Raw genomic sequence first — 17,776 nt, 5'->3', positions numbered from 1 at the left:
TGTTTAAATTTAATAATTTAATTTAAATAACCTCATGAAGGTTTCACAAAGATCATCTTTTCAGGCCCAGTGTTTCTTAAGAAGATTTTTTTTTTTTAGATTTTTCCTATGTCTTTCATTGTTTATAAAAATTTGATTCCCTATTGTGGCTCTGACTCTAACCCCATGGACTGTTTTTTAACAATTTAGAATCTACACTATTTCTACATAATTTTCAGCTTTTCTGTTAGAATGGTTCCTAAGAGCAAGATTTTTCCTAATATACATTTCAATATTAAAATTTGAACTCATATATTTTGTTGCCTTGTCCTACCCCTTGAGGCCATGATTAGAATAGTATTGAGTCTACACTATTTCAGAAAGCTTTCATATAAATTTCAATATTTATGCCCCTCTTCGAAGAAGGGAGGGCATATTGCTTTGCTGCTGTCTGTCGGTCAGTCGGTCTGTCAGTCCACTTAGTTTCCGTTCATTTTCTTCGCAACCGTTGCACATACTGAAATGAAATTTGGTATACAGATATATCACATGAATTTATATCTAGGTCAAGTTTTGTTTTAGGCACGATCACACCATTTTTGACAGAGTTATGCCCCATGGTCTTAGAAAAATTTCAATTATTAGCAGTTTCCGCTCATTTTCTTTGCAACCATTGCACATACTGAAATGAAATTTAGTATACAGATATATCACCTTAATATCTAGGTCAAGTTCTGTTTTGGGTACAATCGCACCATTTTTGACAGAGTTATGCCCCTAGGACTTAGAAAAATTTCAATTATTAGCAGTTTCTGTTCATTTTCTTTGCACCCGTTGCACATACTGAGATGAAATTTAATTTACAGATATATCACATTAATATCTAGGTCAAGTTCTGTTTTGGGTACAATCGTGCCATTTTTGACAGAGTTATGCCCCTTGGACTTACAAAAAAATTCCAATTTGGGGGGAGGGGGGCATAAGTGTTTTACAAACATCTCTTGTTCTTGTCCAGTTGTTATTGAGAAAAAAAATTTAATGACTCCATTCCACTCTTTTTTCAATTATCTCCCCTTGGGAGGATGTCTTAAATTGCCAGTTTGTTCAAGAATTTAGAATCCTCTTCACCCAGAGACACGCATGTACCTACTTTGTCTAAAATGGTCCAGTATAGCTCTTGAGAAGAAATTGAAAATGTGAAAAGTTGTAGATGGACAGCTACATGTAGACAGACAGCTATAGAAAAATATATGGATGGACAGACAGATCACTTGGGCTTAAGTGAGTTAAAGAGTTTAACTACATACTTTCAAAATCTATTTCTTAACAATCTCTCTAACTTAATCATGTTCATGATACATTAAAATCATTGCTTGGGAAGTTTTACTTTTTCCCCAGAGACATTTGCTCTCAGTTGATACAGACAGCATGGATAAACTGTAGTTTCAGGGCTCTTTATTCTCTATAATTGGGGTTAGTTAAAATGATCCAATTCAAACAAGGTACCTTTTTCCAAATTGAATGTGTTAATTAATTTTCCCAATTTGTCACTTCCCAAAATATTAAGGAATGTAATTACTTAATTAACTTAATTGTTACTCAAGACATCATGTTTCTCTATAAAACAAGTTCTTTATTGACTTTGAGCTTTATAGCTCATCAGTACAAACAAATACAAACATGACTGTACATGCAGGTTTACAGGAGAATATGATAATTATGAACATATGACACTTATGTATAAATATATGACATAAATGATTAATTTAACAAGTATTCTCTAGTCTTTAGGCTGAAGTAAATAAATTTACCTAGGTTGCATAATTCTTTCACATTTTCAACATTAAAAAGTTGCAACAATTTAAACATTGAAGGTTTTTTCCAATAATAAGACTTTAAGTATTTTTTACGATGTACTAGTATTTCATAAGCAGAACAGATTAAAATAAAATGAAATTCGTCCTCAACATTATTTGAACACAAAAAACCAATATCTAGAGTGTCTTTCTGTATTACTATATCTACCTGTTTCAATTGCCAATTGGTGTGATGGCAGTCTCAATTTAGAAATTCATTTTTGATATTTTATTGGTATGGTTTTCCGTAAGTAAAATTGTAAATTATGATTTGCAATTAGATATCTGTAAAAAGAACACTTCCTGAAGCTATCTATTTGAGAAAAAATATTCTGTCTTGCCAAAACAAACCATCATGGTAGCTCATTTAGTAGAACATTTGCTAGGTAATTAAAAGGTTTTAAGTTCATTTTTGCTGCAACTGACCTGGCGGGGTCAATAAAACATTGGTAGCAACTAGCAACTCTTCCTTCACCATGCACTCGGCACTTTGAAGTGAAAGTTAATGGTCCTTCAGATGAGACCTTAAAAACGGAGGCCCCGTGTAATCGCAGGGGTTAGCCCGATTAAGATTCATCACTGCTCAATGGCCCTGAGTGTCAAGAAAAGGTCAAAATTTGAAGCTTTTTACAAGTATATGCATATGACGTTTAAATATGAGTGAAAAATTCTCCAATTGGGTATAAAGAACATAATGGTACAATCAATCTATATAACAAAACAGAAATTTTGGTGATAATAACCATCATAGAGTCAATTCATTATGAATTTAGCTTTGTCTTATGATTTTTCTCAGTTTTTATTGCCCCGGTTCTAGTCCCAATAAAGTGCCCCATCACAGCATGATACAGCTATCAAATATTGTCCAATTTATTATCCTAAACAGTTTACACTGCAGGAAAATCATGTTAACCTTGATACACAGAGAATGGGTGGACTTAGCGCCCTATTTTGGATCTTTTTGAGACTGCACTCTACAGTACCCGCATCGTTATTCTTTACAATTCTATCGTGTTCTATCGTGCGTGTATCCTATCGTATCGTGCGTGTATCCTATCGTATCGTGTTTTCCGTTTATCAGGTTTTGCGTTTTCTATCGTGTTTTCCGTTTATCGTGTTTTGCGTTTATCGTGTAGATCGTTTATCAGGTTCTATCGTGTATCATGTTTTGCGTTTATCATGTATATTCAGAAACCCTCGCTTTTTATCTTCACTATGTAAAGAAACTACTGAGCTATTCCGAGTTTCTTTTTCGTTTTGTTAATAAAAATGAGATTAATTCAACTGAAAAAGAGAAAATAAAGATTTATCCCTTTCTTTTTCATCAATATAATAAATATTAAAGCGTAGAAGGAAAAAATAATTAATCGCTTATTTCATGAATGAATAAATTGATTAATTGATAAATAATTAATTAAATAAATAAAATAATTATATCATGGTAAAGCAGACAGTAATTGTAAAATTTAAACAGTAACTCTATTTTTCGGAAATGAAATTATAAGTAGATCGATCAACTGGTCTATTACTTTAAAAAATAATTTGTCGAATTGTATGATTTATTTTGTCAAAATTAAATTATTTAAAGTCTTGATGTTACAAATATAATAAAACAAAAGACATTGATCCAGATGACTTTAACAACGATTTTGGTCGTATACGTTCAAATTTTAATTTATTTTTTTTGAAGCTAATTATAAATTTCTTGACATATGTCTAAATTAATAAAAGAAATCAAAATTATAAAATATAATCAATGAAAATGTTCTACCCAATTTATCACACCATGACTGTTACTATAAAATAGAAGATTTTCACACAGGCGCTTGACGTTTTTAACCTTTCTCTTTATAAATAAAAAATTTCCCTACTATAATAATAACCAAGGTGTCTCACGTAGCCATCTTGGATTTTTTTCAGGTCAGCTACCTCGCCTTGATTTTTAGTCTACAGTATGTTTAAAATAAACAGATACAACCCTTTCCTTGGAGTACTTACCTTAACCATGCCTCCACTTTCAGGCAATCCAACTCAAACCACATTAAACCCTCTGTAATCTTTAAAATATCGCTTCATACTCAGTATACTGCTACCGACTCGGTAAAAACTTAGAAAAGGGAGGCCGGAAGTGTTATTATGTAAATGAGAATTTCCTCTGCTTAAATTTGATTGATTACTTAGGTATTTATATGATGCATACCAGTAAAACTGTTCAAGCTCCATTATTTTGTGTGTATTTTATTTTTCATGCTTTAGATTTACATGATGTAAACAGTTCGTTTTCTATTTCAAATATTACCGCAAGTTTAATATTTATAACTAATAAGATATCAACCAATCAGAAAAGGGCTTTCCTGGATTATGACGTTCTAACATTAACTTCCGGCCTCCCTTTTCCAAATTTTTACCGAGTCGGTAGCAGTAGACTGAGTATGAAGCGATATTTTAAAGATTACAGAGGGTTTAATGTGGTTTGAGTTGGATTGCCCGAAAGTGGAGGCATGGTTAAGGTAAGTACTCCAAGGAAAGGGTTGTATCTGTTTATTTTAAACATACTGTAGACTAAAAATCGAGGTGAGGTAGCTGACCTGAAAAAAATCCAAGATGGCTACGTGAGACGCCTTGGTTATTATTATAGTAGGAAAAAGAAAGGTTAAAAACGTCAAGCGCCTGTGGATTTTCATTAATTTTATCTGACATTAGATTAAAAATAATACATGTATATACATGTACAGGGGAAAACATGAAGTTTTTTAACAGCTTACCTTTTCGGCGTGGAATTAAACTCAAAATATTATCCATTGGGATGCCAAAAATCAAAATAAATCGAAGACCTTTCCTACCAAGAAAAATGACACGTATGTGTGGCTCTCTAATTAGCACACTGTCTTCCTGTGCGGTCATCCGCCCCCTCCCCCTTCTCCCCTAACTGACACCTCAGTCCGTATGTTTGTAATCACCGTCAACATACCTGGACTAATTTCTCACCTGGGGTCAATTAGTAACCTCGAATACTACCTGGTTCTAATGAAACGCATCTACATGTACTTATTTTCGGGATTTTGTTCCTAACTTGTTTGAACAATTTTATAAAAGATTTAATTCAAAATACATTAAATAATTGTACGATTTATGGATTAAAAAATCATCTTGAATGTTAAAAAAATTTCAAATAAATCAATTTAATGAAATGAAGCCCCTAAACTCACTCCGTTGATTCTTTTTCATTTCGTACAATGTTTCCATTATGTTTATCTAAATAAGTCTTTTAATAAACATAAAAAAATATACTGCGCTTATGGTACGTTCACTTTCGGGTTTTTATGTAAAACGGAAAAAATTAATTCTAGGAAACGATTTCATTGATCGTGGAAACGGATGAAATAGTTCTAACTTTCTAAACTATAAAAATTAGCTCGCAAAATTTTTTAACGGTATCTTACTAAAAAAAATAAAACAAAATGAGTCGTCTGATCCGCCGTGACCATGTAAGACTAATAAATACACCGAATCAATTTATAGTATAAATTGATTTTATTCCATACGTATGTAACTTTATTTAAGAATTCAATATTATATTTGGCTATTTGGTTAGATCTTGTTTATCTAATTTAGTTGGTTGCGGACTTTCAAAATACCGCCCTTCGAATATGCCTAATATGAGATTACCGGGTCAGTGTAAAATGATGTTTAAGGTTTAATGATTCATTTGCCGAATTAAAACTATTTTTCGTTATTATTAGAAACAATACACACAGAGTTTAATAGCAATGATTTATAATTATTTAGTCGGAAAAGTCGCATTTCACTCTTTTAATATTTGTTAATTCATTTTTCTGTTCTGTATTGTAAAGAAGAAATTATTTTACCATTCAATGTTCGTTAATAAATACGACGTTTTAAGTATCTGTAATGTAAAATGTTTACATGTACATAAGTCAGAGCTTAGCGTAAACGCACATGTGCAGTTGTAGCAGATTCATATTCTCATGACACAGTTTACATGTATTAATGCAGATCGCCATTATTTTAATAATTATTTAGATCTCTATTCAGAAAATTCAACTTTCTTCAACTGTTTCGTTCTTGATAGATCTATCATGTTAAATTTATTAATTTTGTTAAAGCCGTTTTCTTTAAACCTTTCTTTCGGCCAGTCTTCTACTTGTATTATTTTCTAAGATATTAATATTTAATTGCGATTTTTGGATACATTGCAGATTGTAAGCTTAAGACATTAAATACAAATATTAAATTTATTGCGTAAATTTCTTTCGTGAAATAACTTGGCACTTGTAGATAAATTTATTAGATAAAAAATTAAAATATATTTTTCATAAATAATAAATCTGTTTATAGAGTTTCAAAATTCACACACTTAAGAAGAAATAAAAACAAAAATACAGTCTCCATTTTATAAAAATCCATTTAATCACTGTCAATTTTTTATATACATAAATAAACAACTTTTGTAAAATTAATACAGAGATCTCAGGTTCTTTTTATAATAAGTAAATGTACTTTATAGTTAAGATTTGAAGCTCTGCGAGTATTTAAATTAAAATATAATTTAATTAAAATAATCTTTAATCTTTAAATTTAATTCAAAATAATCTTTTCGTTTTGTCAAAAAACGTTCCGCATTTTGAAACAATCCTATCAGGTTTTGCGTTTATCCTATCGTGTAGATCGTTTATCAGGTCTATCGTGTTTTGCGTTTATCGTGTTTTGCGTTTATCCTATCGTGCGTGTATCCTATCGTATCGTGCGTGTATCCTATCGTATCGTGCGTGTATCCTATCGTATCGTGCGTGTATCTTATGGTATCGTGTATCCTGTAAAGAATAACGATGCGGGTACTGTAACAAGTTGAAAATAAAGTGAATCCAAAATATAATACAACCACTAGAAAGAGCGACGTATACATGGTTATTTTAGATACATAGCTAAACAAATGTACAAAAGCAATGCCTTGTTGCCATGAATCAAAATTGAAACAACGATACATTAGTGTTGTCTTCCCGAATTTGACATGTACCTGGAGTGGTTTTTAGGTCGCGCTATCAATATTAATAGGAGGCGGGGCTATCGATTGGTGTCATTGTTGACATTTCTCTCTCCATCTCTCTCTCTAGAAATTTGAATACGTGTTTGGAATATTACGGCGATGTCGTTATGATTTTTTTTTTAAAAAATGTGAGGACACACCAAATTAAAACAATATTTAATGTGCTAAACGGCACCAAACATAGTGATTTTCATCTAGGTCAGGTTGAAGAATAAAGGTTGAAGAACTGTTTCCACGAGTACACTCGCAGGTGAACATCACGTGATGAATTGTAATATTTAACAGGTCAATCGAAGTCGTAACAATGGAAACGAGAAGTTTGTTTGGAACATGTTTTTTTTCAATATACACATACAGTTTTCGTAAGAACAGCCGACAAACATACGCTGACTATGTATTCAGACGATGAAAAATGCGTGGCCCTGATTATCTATTGATATTCAACAAATCTTCAGGCACCATGCCTTCGATATTTATTTAGTTTACCTCTAAAAGAGCATTTTAAATTCACATCCGTACCATAAATACACAGTTAAGATATCGGAGGTTTATATGATGGAAAAAAATCAACATTTTATGGAACATAAATTTGCGGCATTTTTTCTGGCCAGTTAAGTCCACCCATTCTTTAAATAATGTTCCATTCCTGGCCATATAATGTATACATATCCCGAAGTGAAGGTATTAATTAAAACAAATGATATATATTTTTCATGTGGTTGTGCTAGAACTTAACTAATGCCCATTTAAAGCTTTGTTTAGTGTATAGTTTATGATTGATTAACAATGCTACAGCCTAATAAAACATCAAACAAATTATGATTATTCTTTAACTATATAAATATTGTCATCTTAGCGAGACATGACTCTGCAATTTGTTGCAAAGATATTAAAATCAAAATTAAGAAATATTACATAATATACCAGTATTATTAAGTTTGAATTATACTATACAACATGTACAATATAAAATTAGTCTGAATTATTTCACAACAAATTTATCTTCAAAGTTTATATAGACTAGCTAGCCAGCAAGGTTTTTATATGATGCTAGCTAGTCAACAAGATTTTTATATGATGCTGTTTCCTTTGCCCAAATCCCATCAGATATATTATACAGTTAAAGTATATCATTGTGGGAGTTAATAAGAAGGGAAATAGTCCTGGTCTTGGGAAACTGGAATCTTGCTAACTCCCTCAATGATATACTTTTTAACTGTTTTATTATACTGATACAAATAGAGGATTACGAATGGCGGGCAATTAGCCTCAAGACTATCGCACGAGGAATTAGTCCATTAACATATTAGACAGATACAAAGGTGAAATCTAGAGGATTACGGATATCTGGAGAATTAGTTTCTGAAGCAGGGATAAGCTCATTAAACTAATGCATGGGGAATTAGTCAATTCACTGAGAAGGGAATTATTCATATTTTCCTGCCTTTCTTTTATATAGGAAAAAATCAGTAGTGGTATAACAAGAGGTCCATGGGCCACATCGCTCACCTGAGCACTAAGGGTAGGAAAAAGTAGAAAATGGCTTTTATTGTAAATTTAAATCCAAAATGAGTCCCATAACCAATCATGGATTTGCTATTTTTTAAAAATGATTTTTAAAGAATTTTCCTATACATATCGTTAAAAATTTCCGTTGGCCATTTTGGCCCCACCCTACCCATGGGGTCTTGATTTGAACAAATTTAAATCTAAACTACTTGGGCATGCTTCCATATAAATATGATGAATTCTGGCTTTGCCATTCTTGAGAAGAAGATTTTTAAAGAATTTTCCTACGTATTTCTATGTAAAACTTTGGCCAGCCATTTTGGCCCTTCCCTACCCCCGGGGGTCATGATTTGAACAAACTTGAATCTACACTAGCTGAGCATGCTTCCATATAAATATGATGAATTATGGCTTTGCCATTCTTGAGAAGAAGATTTTTAAAGAATTTTCCTATATGTTTATGTAAAACTTTGGTCGGCCATTTTGGCCCCGCCCTACCCCCAGGGGTCATGATTTGAATAAACTTGAATCTACACTACATCAGCATGCTTCCATATAAATATGATGAATTATGGCTTTGCCATTCTTGAGAAGAAGATATTTAAAGAATTTTCATATATATTTCTATATATCATATACCTAGTAGTGTATCAGCCCTGATACAGGCGTTTTGGACTTGGCGATACAGCGCTTTGGAAGTAGGGCTGTCTCGCCCTCAAGGCTGAGATATCTCTGTCTCGGCCCGTCGTCAAGGGGCTGTCTCGCCCTCAAATTTCAAATCATTATTTCTGTTTAATTTGTGTGAAATAAGAGTAAAATTCATATTTAAGCATTAAAGAGAAACATTATTTATCGAAAAAATTAACCAGAATTTTTAAAAAATATTAATTCATATTAGAATTTTGAGAAAATTGTTTTTAAAAAGTGCGCCAAATGATAGCACTTGTGACGTAAGAGAGGTAACTTTTGTTTACTTCTAGGACGGCAACAAGTCATGTTTTCAAAACAATGGACGTTTATTTGCTTTGACAGTATAAAGGCAATACCAAGTTTTCATTTAATGTGCAATTTTCGATTAAATATATATTGTAAACAAAAGAAATATTTACTATAAATCTCAGGTTTACAAATTGTAACGATTCGTTGACGAAGTTGTAACCCCGGTTCGATCCAAAGTGAAAGTAGAATATTTTTAAGTTTGGGACCTTTTAAATCTTTGTTATCTAATATGCTTCAAAATGAAATGTTTCAAAACACCAGGACTATTCTTTTTAATGACCAGACCAGGCAAATCTATCTCATTTGATTATTCACCGTCAAGCAACATCTCCAGGAACATCGAAATAAAGAAAGATAACTCTACCGCCCTACCCCCGGGGGTCATGATTTGTACAAACTTGAATCTTCATTACCTGAGCATGCATCCATATAAATATGATGAATTCTGGCTTTGCCATTCTTGAGAAGAAGATTTTTAAATAATTTTCCTACGTATTTCTATGTAAAACTTTGGCCAGCCATTAAGGCCCTTCCCTACCCCCGGGGGTCATTATTTGAACAAACTTGAATCTACACTAGCTGAGAATGCTTCCATATAAATATCCCAACTATATTAATATCAATCATGACTTTGTTATTCTTGAGAAGATTTTTAAAGAATTTTCCTATATATTTCTATGTTAAACTTTGGTCAGCCATTTTGGCCCCGCCCTACCCATGGGGTCTTGATTTGAACAAACTTGAATCTTCACTACCTGAGCATGCTTCCATATAAATATGATGAATTATGGCTTTGCCATTCTTGAAAAGAAGATTTTTAAAGAATTTTCATATATATTTCTATGTAAAACTTTGGTTGGCTATTTTGGCCCCGCCCTACCCCCAGGGGTCATTATTTGAACAAACTTGAATCTATACTATCTGAGCATGCTTCCATATAAATATGATGAATTATGGCTTTGTCATTCTTGAGAAGAAGATTTCTAAAGAATTTTCATATATATTTCTATGTAAAACTTTGGTCGGCCATTTTGGCCCCACCCTACATTGTACCCCCGGGGGCCATGATTTGAACAAACTTGAATCTACACTACCTGAGCATGCTTCCATATAAATATGAGGAATTATGGCTTTGTCATTCTTGAGAAGAAGATTTTTAAAGAATTTTCCTAAACTTTGGTTGGCCCGTAATTTAGGCCCTGCCCTACCCCTGGGGGTCATGAATTGAACAAACTTGAATCTACACTACCTGAGGATGTTTCCCCATAAGTTTATGTTTCCTGGCACAGTGGTTCTTGAGAAGAAGATTTTTAAAATATGCCACCAAATTTTCATTAATTCCCAATTTTCTCCTCTTGAATGAGGCCGTGGCCCTTCATTTGAACAAACTTGAATCCCCTTCACCCAAGGATACTTTGTGGCAAGTTTGTTGAAATTGGCCCAGTGGTTCTTGAGAAGAAGTCGAAAATGTGAAAAGTTTACAGACAGACAGACAGCTAGACAGACAGACGGACGCCCGACAAAATGTGATCAGAAAAGCTCACTTGAGCTTTCAGCTCAGGTGAGCTAATAAAAAGATTTATGAAACACCTATTTGATCACAGATCTTGAGGACAGGACATCTCCATCTTAATTAAAGGTCAAAGTGACCTTGTTTTAATGTATGACACCCCTTCTACCCAAGATGTATCAATTGACAAAGTTTGATAATTCTTGACCTGATAGTATGCAAGTTATGAGCCGGTGTCACATAATAAACGTTCCGGGTAACTTAGCGTTCTGGCCGGAACTTAAATAGTTACCTATAATATTGATTCCAGGCCATAATAAATGTTCCACTCAACATAAGTTTTGTTCCGGCCATAATAAACGTTCTGGGCATGCAGGCACCGTATTAAACTCTTTATTTATACATGTAATTAATATTGCCTATTAATTTTAATTTTCTTCTTTCTCTAATACCTTCGTATATGATACAGCAGGATTTAAACCGGCGTAAGACATACATATGTTTACATTTTATGTCAGAATATGTGGTCTTTTTAACAGAGACATTCATATTTATTGATGTCTTTGATTTGAATATTATATTAATCCATTTGATTTGAATATTATATTAATTCATGAAATTCCAGCTGATAATTTTGATTCTTTGTAAACAAAAGAAAGTGGGAAACTTGTTTCCATTGATATGCCCCATCATGCTGTTTTACGACACCCTAGCTTGCCTTTGGTTCTATCGATACAAATAATTTCGCAGTCATGCGAATCGCCGTAAGCAAACATGACCACCCTGATCAGATGATAATGGTGATAGATCATTTATATTTATGATAAAAAACTTATTGGGTAATATTTTAATTACCTTGCACCCATAGTTGCGTTCTTGTAAAACCAACTATATTAATGAATTTACATAAAAGAACATAATAGGAGATGGATCTAAAAAGGGAATTAATTTATAAGCATTTTGAAGAAAAGGTGTTCCTGTTTGTTGGTTATTTTTCCTCATCAGGTGAAGTTTTTTTTTTTATTTCAATGTTAATTATGTTGACAAAATATGATCAAATATAGACACCGCTAAAAACTATTGAATAAAATTCAACAAGATTTTATTTATGCACGTAAGTACAAATACATTTGTATTAAGATTTGTAAAAATAACACAGAAGAAGAACTGTATTAAAGACACAGATCTGTATTTTACTATTTATATGAATAGCATTGATAAGTCTTCGAACCCCTTTTACCTACAGTGAACAGTAGCCATAGCCGGAACCTAACTTACAGTAAAAGCCGGAACCAATATCATAATTCTAAGGTTCCGGTTGGAACATAATATATCCGGAATGTAAATTATTCGACACCGGACACAAAAAGCTAACAGACAGACGGATGGACATGAAGGCTATAACAAATTACATTATTATACCTCATATAAATAAACACAAGTAAAGAGGAATCTGATTGGCTGAAGCAGTCTTGTGACCGTCGTGTTTGCCCTGCAAAAAAAAACTTCGTGTTTCCGGCATTCGGTTCACCTTGCCTGACTACGCTATCCTACATCTAAATGTAATCAACTGAGGTGTACAGAACGTCTTTCACGTAGTGTTCCCCGATTGTGATGTCACAATGCGGCGAATGCGATGATTTACTAGTATAATGAATTCGATTGTTTAAATCTTTGAATAATTATGTCGATATAAAATCTTAAAGTATAAATAGTTAGAAAAAGTGTTTCCATGAGTGGGTAATGAATGTAACTACACTGCAGTGTGTAAATCAGAATGACTTGTCACGAAGGGTTTTTTTTTTTTATGAAACGCTAGTGGTGTGACTTACACCTATTGGTATTTCATTTTGTTCTCATCAAATGTTAACTTTATTTATTGGATTCTCTTTAATATCTTCTGCATTGTGCTTGATTTGGTATAATAACATAATTATTGCATGAATGTTCGGGAGACATGAAGATTTCTTCGCCCATGAAAAAATCATATTCCCCTCAGGCATTGCCCTCGGGGAATATGATTTTTCATGGGCGAAGAAATCTTCATGTCTCCCTCACTATCATGCAATAATTGTATAATACACGTTAGAAGGGATGTCTTAGGACAGCGGTTCAAAAGGTGGTGTTTATAGAGCCCTGGGTTTTGTTAAAATTTTATTTACCTTGTTTACGAAGAACAGGACCATCCACATCCATGTTTTCTTCTTTTCTCTCCATTCTAATACAACTACTTCATCAACTACAATTACAACTACATCGTTAACTACAATAAAAAAAAACTGGAAAGTTTCCTCCACATTTTATACAATAGTTTGAATTCTTATAATGCTTCGATGATATTCTTGGAATGATAGAGCACTCATCAATTCTTTTATTCTCCGGTCCTTGTAAGCAAAGTAAATGAACAGGTCCAGCACAATCTCTTGATTAGGCCAGGTAAAATTAATCTTTAGATTCTCATCCTAATTTGCTAAAAAATGGGGGTGGGTGGGCGGATTTTATTTTTTATTTTTTATAATTGTTAAATTATACGTATCAGCAAAACATGGACGCCTCATACAAATTTTTTCATTATGTTATTGCAAATATGAATAGATTTAATTCTTTTCATATTCTTTTAAATATTTAAAGAAAATATGAAATATTTATCGTTAAGTAACAAATTATCAAGTACACATTATACGGCACACCCTGAACAAATGAGGTGGGGATACCAATAAATTGTGTATGTGTGACTTCTTATTTTGCAAAATATGTTCTAATAATTATCTACTGAAAAATCTAGGCCTTCTTTAAAGTCTGTCTACGATGTTGTTGGTTTTTTTTAAAAGCAAAATCACACACAGCTGGAGATCGTTATACATTTTGTATTTAACTTGACCAGGTGTCATTTTCCTCGTCTATTTTTACTTAGTTACAATCTCTCTAAATACTTGCACCCGTGGGGATCCGGGTTAGAATAGGTCCTCAGTAACCCCTTGCTTGTCGTGAAAGGCGACTAAATGAGGCGGTCCTTCGGATGAGACCGTATAAACCGAGGCCCCGTGTCACAGCAGGTGTGGCACGATAAAGATCCCTCCCTGCTCAAACTCCGTAAGTGCCGAGCATAGGCCTAAATTTGCAGCCCTTCACCGGCAATGGTGAGTCTCTCCATATCAGTGAAATATTCTGGAGAGGGACTTAAACAGTATACAATCAGTCAATCTAAATACTTGCTCATGCCAGTGATGGTATCTAGATGTGTTTATGCTATTTTTTCTTCTCTGCCTTCTCTATACTGACAAATGATCTTTTCCTTACATATTTAAATTGCTTTTACTGCCGATTTTTCTCCATTCTTCACATGGCTCTTTTGCTATAAATAGCGACACATGACTTTTAATGCAGACGGGAGATAACCTTTAAACTTTGACCCATATTCTTGCTGAATAAAAATACACGAAAATACCTTTATTAACACCCAAAAATCAAAATAAAAAACATCGGGGCGGGACACTTTGAGAGGGGCGGGCGGGGATGAGAATCTAAAGATTAATTTTATATGGCCTTAAGCTATATAGCTTTAAAAAGCTATATAGCTTTATTAAGCTATTCAAAATAGCTTGATAAAGCTATTTATATGCAATTTTTCACAAAAACGTTTTTTGAAAGATATAAACAAAAAGTCGCAAATATTTGACTCTTCATATATGTACTATGGACTATCAAAAATACAACCTAAATCACAGAAAGTTCTAACATTGCTGCTGTTGAATACTTTTAAGCAAAATATGACTTTCCATTGTTTGAGTAACTGTGTGTGTTGTGAGGCGTGGGTAAGTATGATTGCTTCTCATTGTGCTGAACTGTTACTAATCAATTATCCTGTTGGCCATAACTGGCCTCCTTTATAATTTCATTCAAGAAATAACAGTGTGGTCACTCATCAATAGCCCCAAAACTTTTAAAACTTTGAGTACAAAGTCTCTCAAGGAGACGCAATTTGGTGAGTGATTTTTACATGCATTGTATTCAGAAGAAAACAAAGTTTAATATTTCCACTGCACCAAGGTGCGACTTTTTGCACATGTTGAAAAAATAACGCATTTGAGAAAAAAGTCTGACAAAATAGCTTAATCAAGCTATTCTGAATAGCTTAATAAAGCTATATAGCTAAATCAAGCTATATAGCTTAATCAAGAGATTGTGCCGGACCTGATGAACTGACTGTAATGTTCACATTCAGATATGGCTATTTGCATGCAATGGTGTGACTGCTGCAAAGTATTAGGGGGAGTAAGATGGTGTTTTTCCCTTTTAAAGATCTGATAAGATGTGTTTAAAATAGACCTTGACACACAAAACTTTTTAGATATATCGATAACGCATACATGTAGTTACGAACAATATTTCATTGTACAATGTGGTCATTTAGGTAGTTTCAAACACCTATTGTAAAACTTTTACAATTGAACAACAAAATAAAGAAGAAATTAAAACACTACGATACCTATACCAATTAATGTACCTTAGTATCAGCCTACTTCATCAAGAACTTTGTCGTATACTTTTGAAGTCGCTATAAACAAAGAAGTTAATTAGGTCTATGGACAGGAAATCATCATTTTCTTTGTTTGTTTGGCTCGCGTTTGGATGTCACATGCACATTTATGCTTCTATACACTAAAAGTAATACAGTCATTTTTAACAAAAACACAAATCTAAATCTACTTTCGTTTTGGTCATCCCCGAACCCGATCAATTATCGAGAACCTAAAAATATGTATAATATCAATGATGTTCATTAACAATCACTGACATATTGAAATGCAATATGTACTGTATTCAATAAATAATTTAGACATAATTAAACGCTTCAATCAAATCCATTTTTTAATTAAGTTGAAAAGTTTCCGACGATGTTCTCCCTTTGCTGATTTCAAGGAATTCCCAACTTTTCCAACTTTCGGTTTGTCTTTATTTTACTCTTCCTTGACGACAAGGCAAATGCTTTAGTCTTTGAAGGTAATTTGAGCATTAATCATGTTAATTATGAATGGCATTTTTGTCTATAATCAAACTATTTGGAGATAAAATTATGATTATAGCTACAGAGCTTGCGTACGTATGGCAAATACTAGTATGACGAATTCAATCAAATAGACCAGGTCCAGTACAATCTCTTGATTTAGCTATATACCTTTAAATAGCTACATGTATATAGCTTTATTAAGCTATTCGGTATAGCTTAATTTAGCTATTTTACTACACTTTTTTTCTCTAAGGTGTAATTTTCTCAGTATGTACAAAAAAGCGCACCTTGGTCATGTTGGTGCAGTGATGATATACAACTTTGAACTCTTCTTAAAATAATGTATGTAAAATCCACTCATCAAATTACGTCTCCTTGAGAGACTTTGTACTCAAAGTTCTACAAGTTTTGGGGCTATATAAAGCAATTGATACAGTTACTTCTGCAATGATATTATAATGGAGACCAATTATGTTTAACAAGATAATTGATTGGTAACAGTTCAGACTACAAATTAAGGTACAGTGAAATAACGAATCGTATCCGTTAACGAATCACTTTCTGATGAAAATTCTGTATTTTTCTTATCAAAGTCCAATACTTAGCTTAACCTACCCTGTCATGCTGAATTATTCTTGCTTTTATCATTTATCATGAAATTCAACTCATTCAATGTCCTAATTTTTAAATAATGTAGTGAAATTGCATATATACAGTGTATATTTATAGGCCTACCCATCTTTCGTCATTTACAGAACTACAGAAGTAGATTGGGAGCGCCTATGAATAAGACTATATTATATACAAATATGTAGAGAAATTGTTTTTCCTGATGGGGTGATAAAAACCAAGGCAGACAAGTTCCCTGGCTTCATGCATGTAGGTTTGTGTGTTTGAAAAAAAAAACTCTATTAATATAATGAACAAGAAATATAATATTTCCATAAATTATTACCATAGGCACTTCCCATCTTAATTGTTAAAAAAATATATTCTACTACATGTATACTATAAACAAAACTTATTTTGTTTGAAGCATAGTAGATAAATTAATTTTTTTAACAATTTAGACGGGGAGTGCCTATGCTTATTACATTAGATATTAATTCGGGTAACCCTTCGATCATACAATGTAATCATATTGTAATAATTTGTTCATGCCCCCCCCCCCCTCCCGGGCCCTTGATTGCATGGTGAATAAACATTTATATATTTTTTTGTTGTTGTTTTAGATTGGCTTGTGTTGTATTACAACATGTCTGGATCATCTAAAACAGCCACTTCAAGCAAAGAAAAAAATAAAAACGTTGGCATTGTAAGTTGTGGAAGTGAGGGTTCAATATACTAGTACATGAAATTGAAATATTGGCACCGGATTAACATGAGTTAGAAAATCAGTCAATAAATCAGGGCTCGATAGTTATGTTAAATTGTCTATCAATATCATTTATATATTTTTATATCTCTGATCAATATGTATGATTATGCAGGCGGGTATCCAGGATTTTTTTGACTGGGGACCAATTTCTTGATTAAAAAAATAAAACAAACAAACAAAAACTAACGTTCACTCATTTCCCATTTAAAAAAAAAACTTTCGTGAGTGTGGGGGGTCGGGGGGGGGATTAAGCTTTAGCTTTGACTTTTAAAGCCTCATACTTATGACTTTTCATACCAATTTCAAATACATGTAGATCTGTCTCGGAGGAGGAAACCGCGTTTTCTCTGGGAAGGGGAGGGGGGTCCAAGTAAGAGTACATACATACCTCTGCAAGCCCTCTAGATCTATGCATGGTATGATCATTCCCACTCTCCATGATTCTCAAGTAGAAAACAGAGAAAAA

General features: G+C 33.0%; 1 protein-coding gene across 1 annotated transcript in view; it reads right to left on the bottom strand.

The window, feature by feature from the left end:
• Positions 1 to 13,138, bottom strand: part of LOC134275876 (uncharacterized) — a 26,027-nt gene extending 12,889 nt beyond the window's left edge. Inside the window, exon 1 of the mRNA XM_062758158.1 lies at positions 13,084 to 13,138. Within this exon, the coding sequence (XP_062614142.1) occupies positions 13,084 to 13,138 (55 nt within the window). The remainder of the gene's footprint in view (positions 1 to 13,083) is intronic.
• Positions 13,139 to 17,776: the final 4,638 nt, after the last annotated feature.

This window comes from Saccostrea cucullata, unplaced genomic scaffold (genome assembly GCF_032062105.1).
Source record: "Saccostrea cucullata isolate Sc308-1 unplaced genomic scaffold, CSIRO_AGI_Scuc_v1 ctg628, whole genome shotgun sequence".
NCBI lineage: Eukaryota > Metazoa > Mollusca > Bivalvia > Ostreida > Ostreidae > Saccostrea > Saccostrea cuccullata.
Note: the sequence above shows the minus strand (reverse complement) of the source record. Positions and strands in the feature narration are given on the sequence as shown.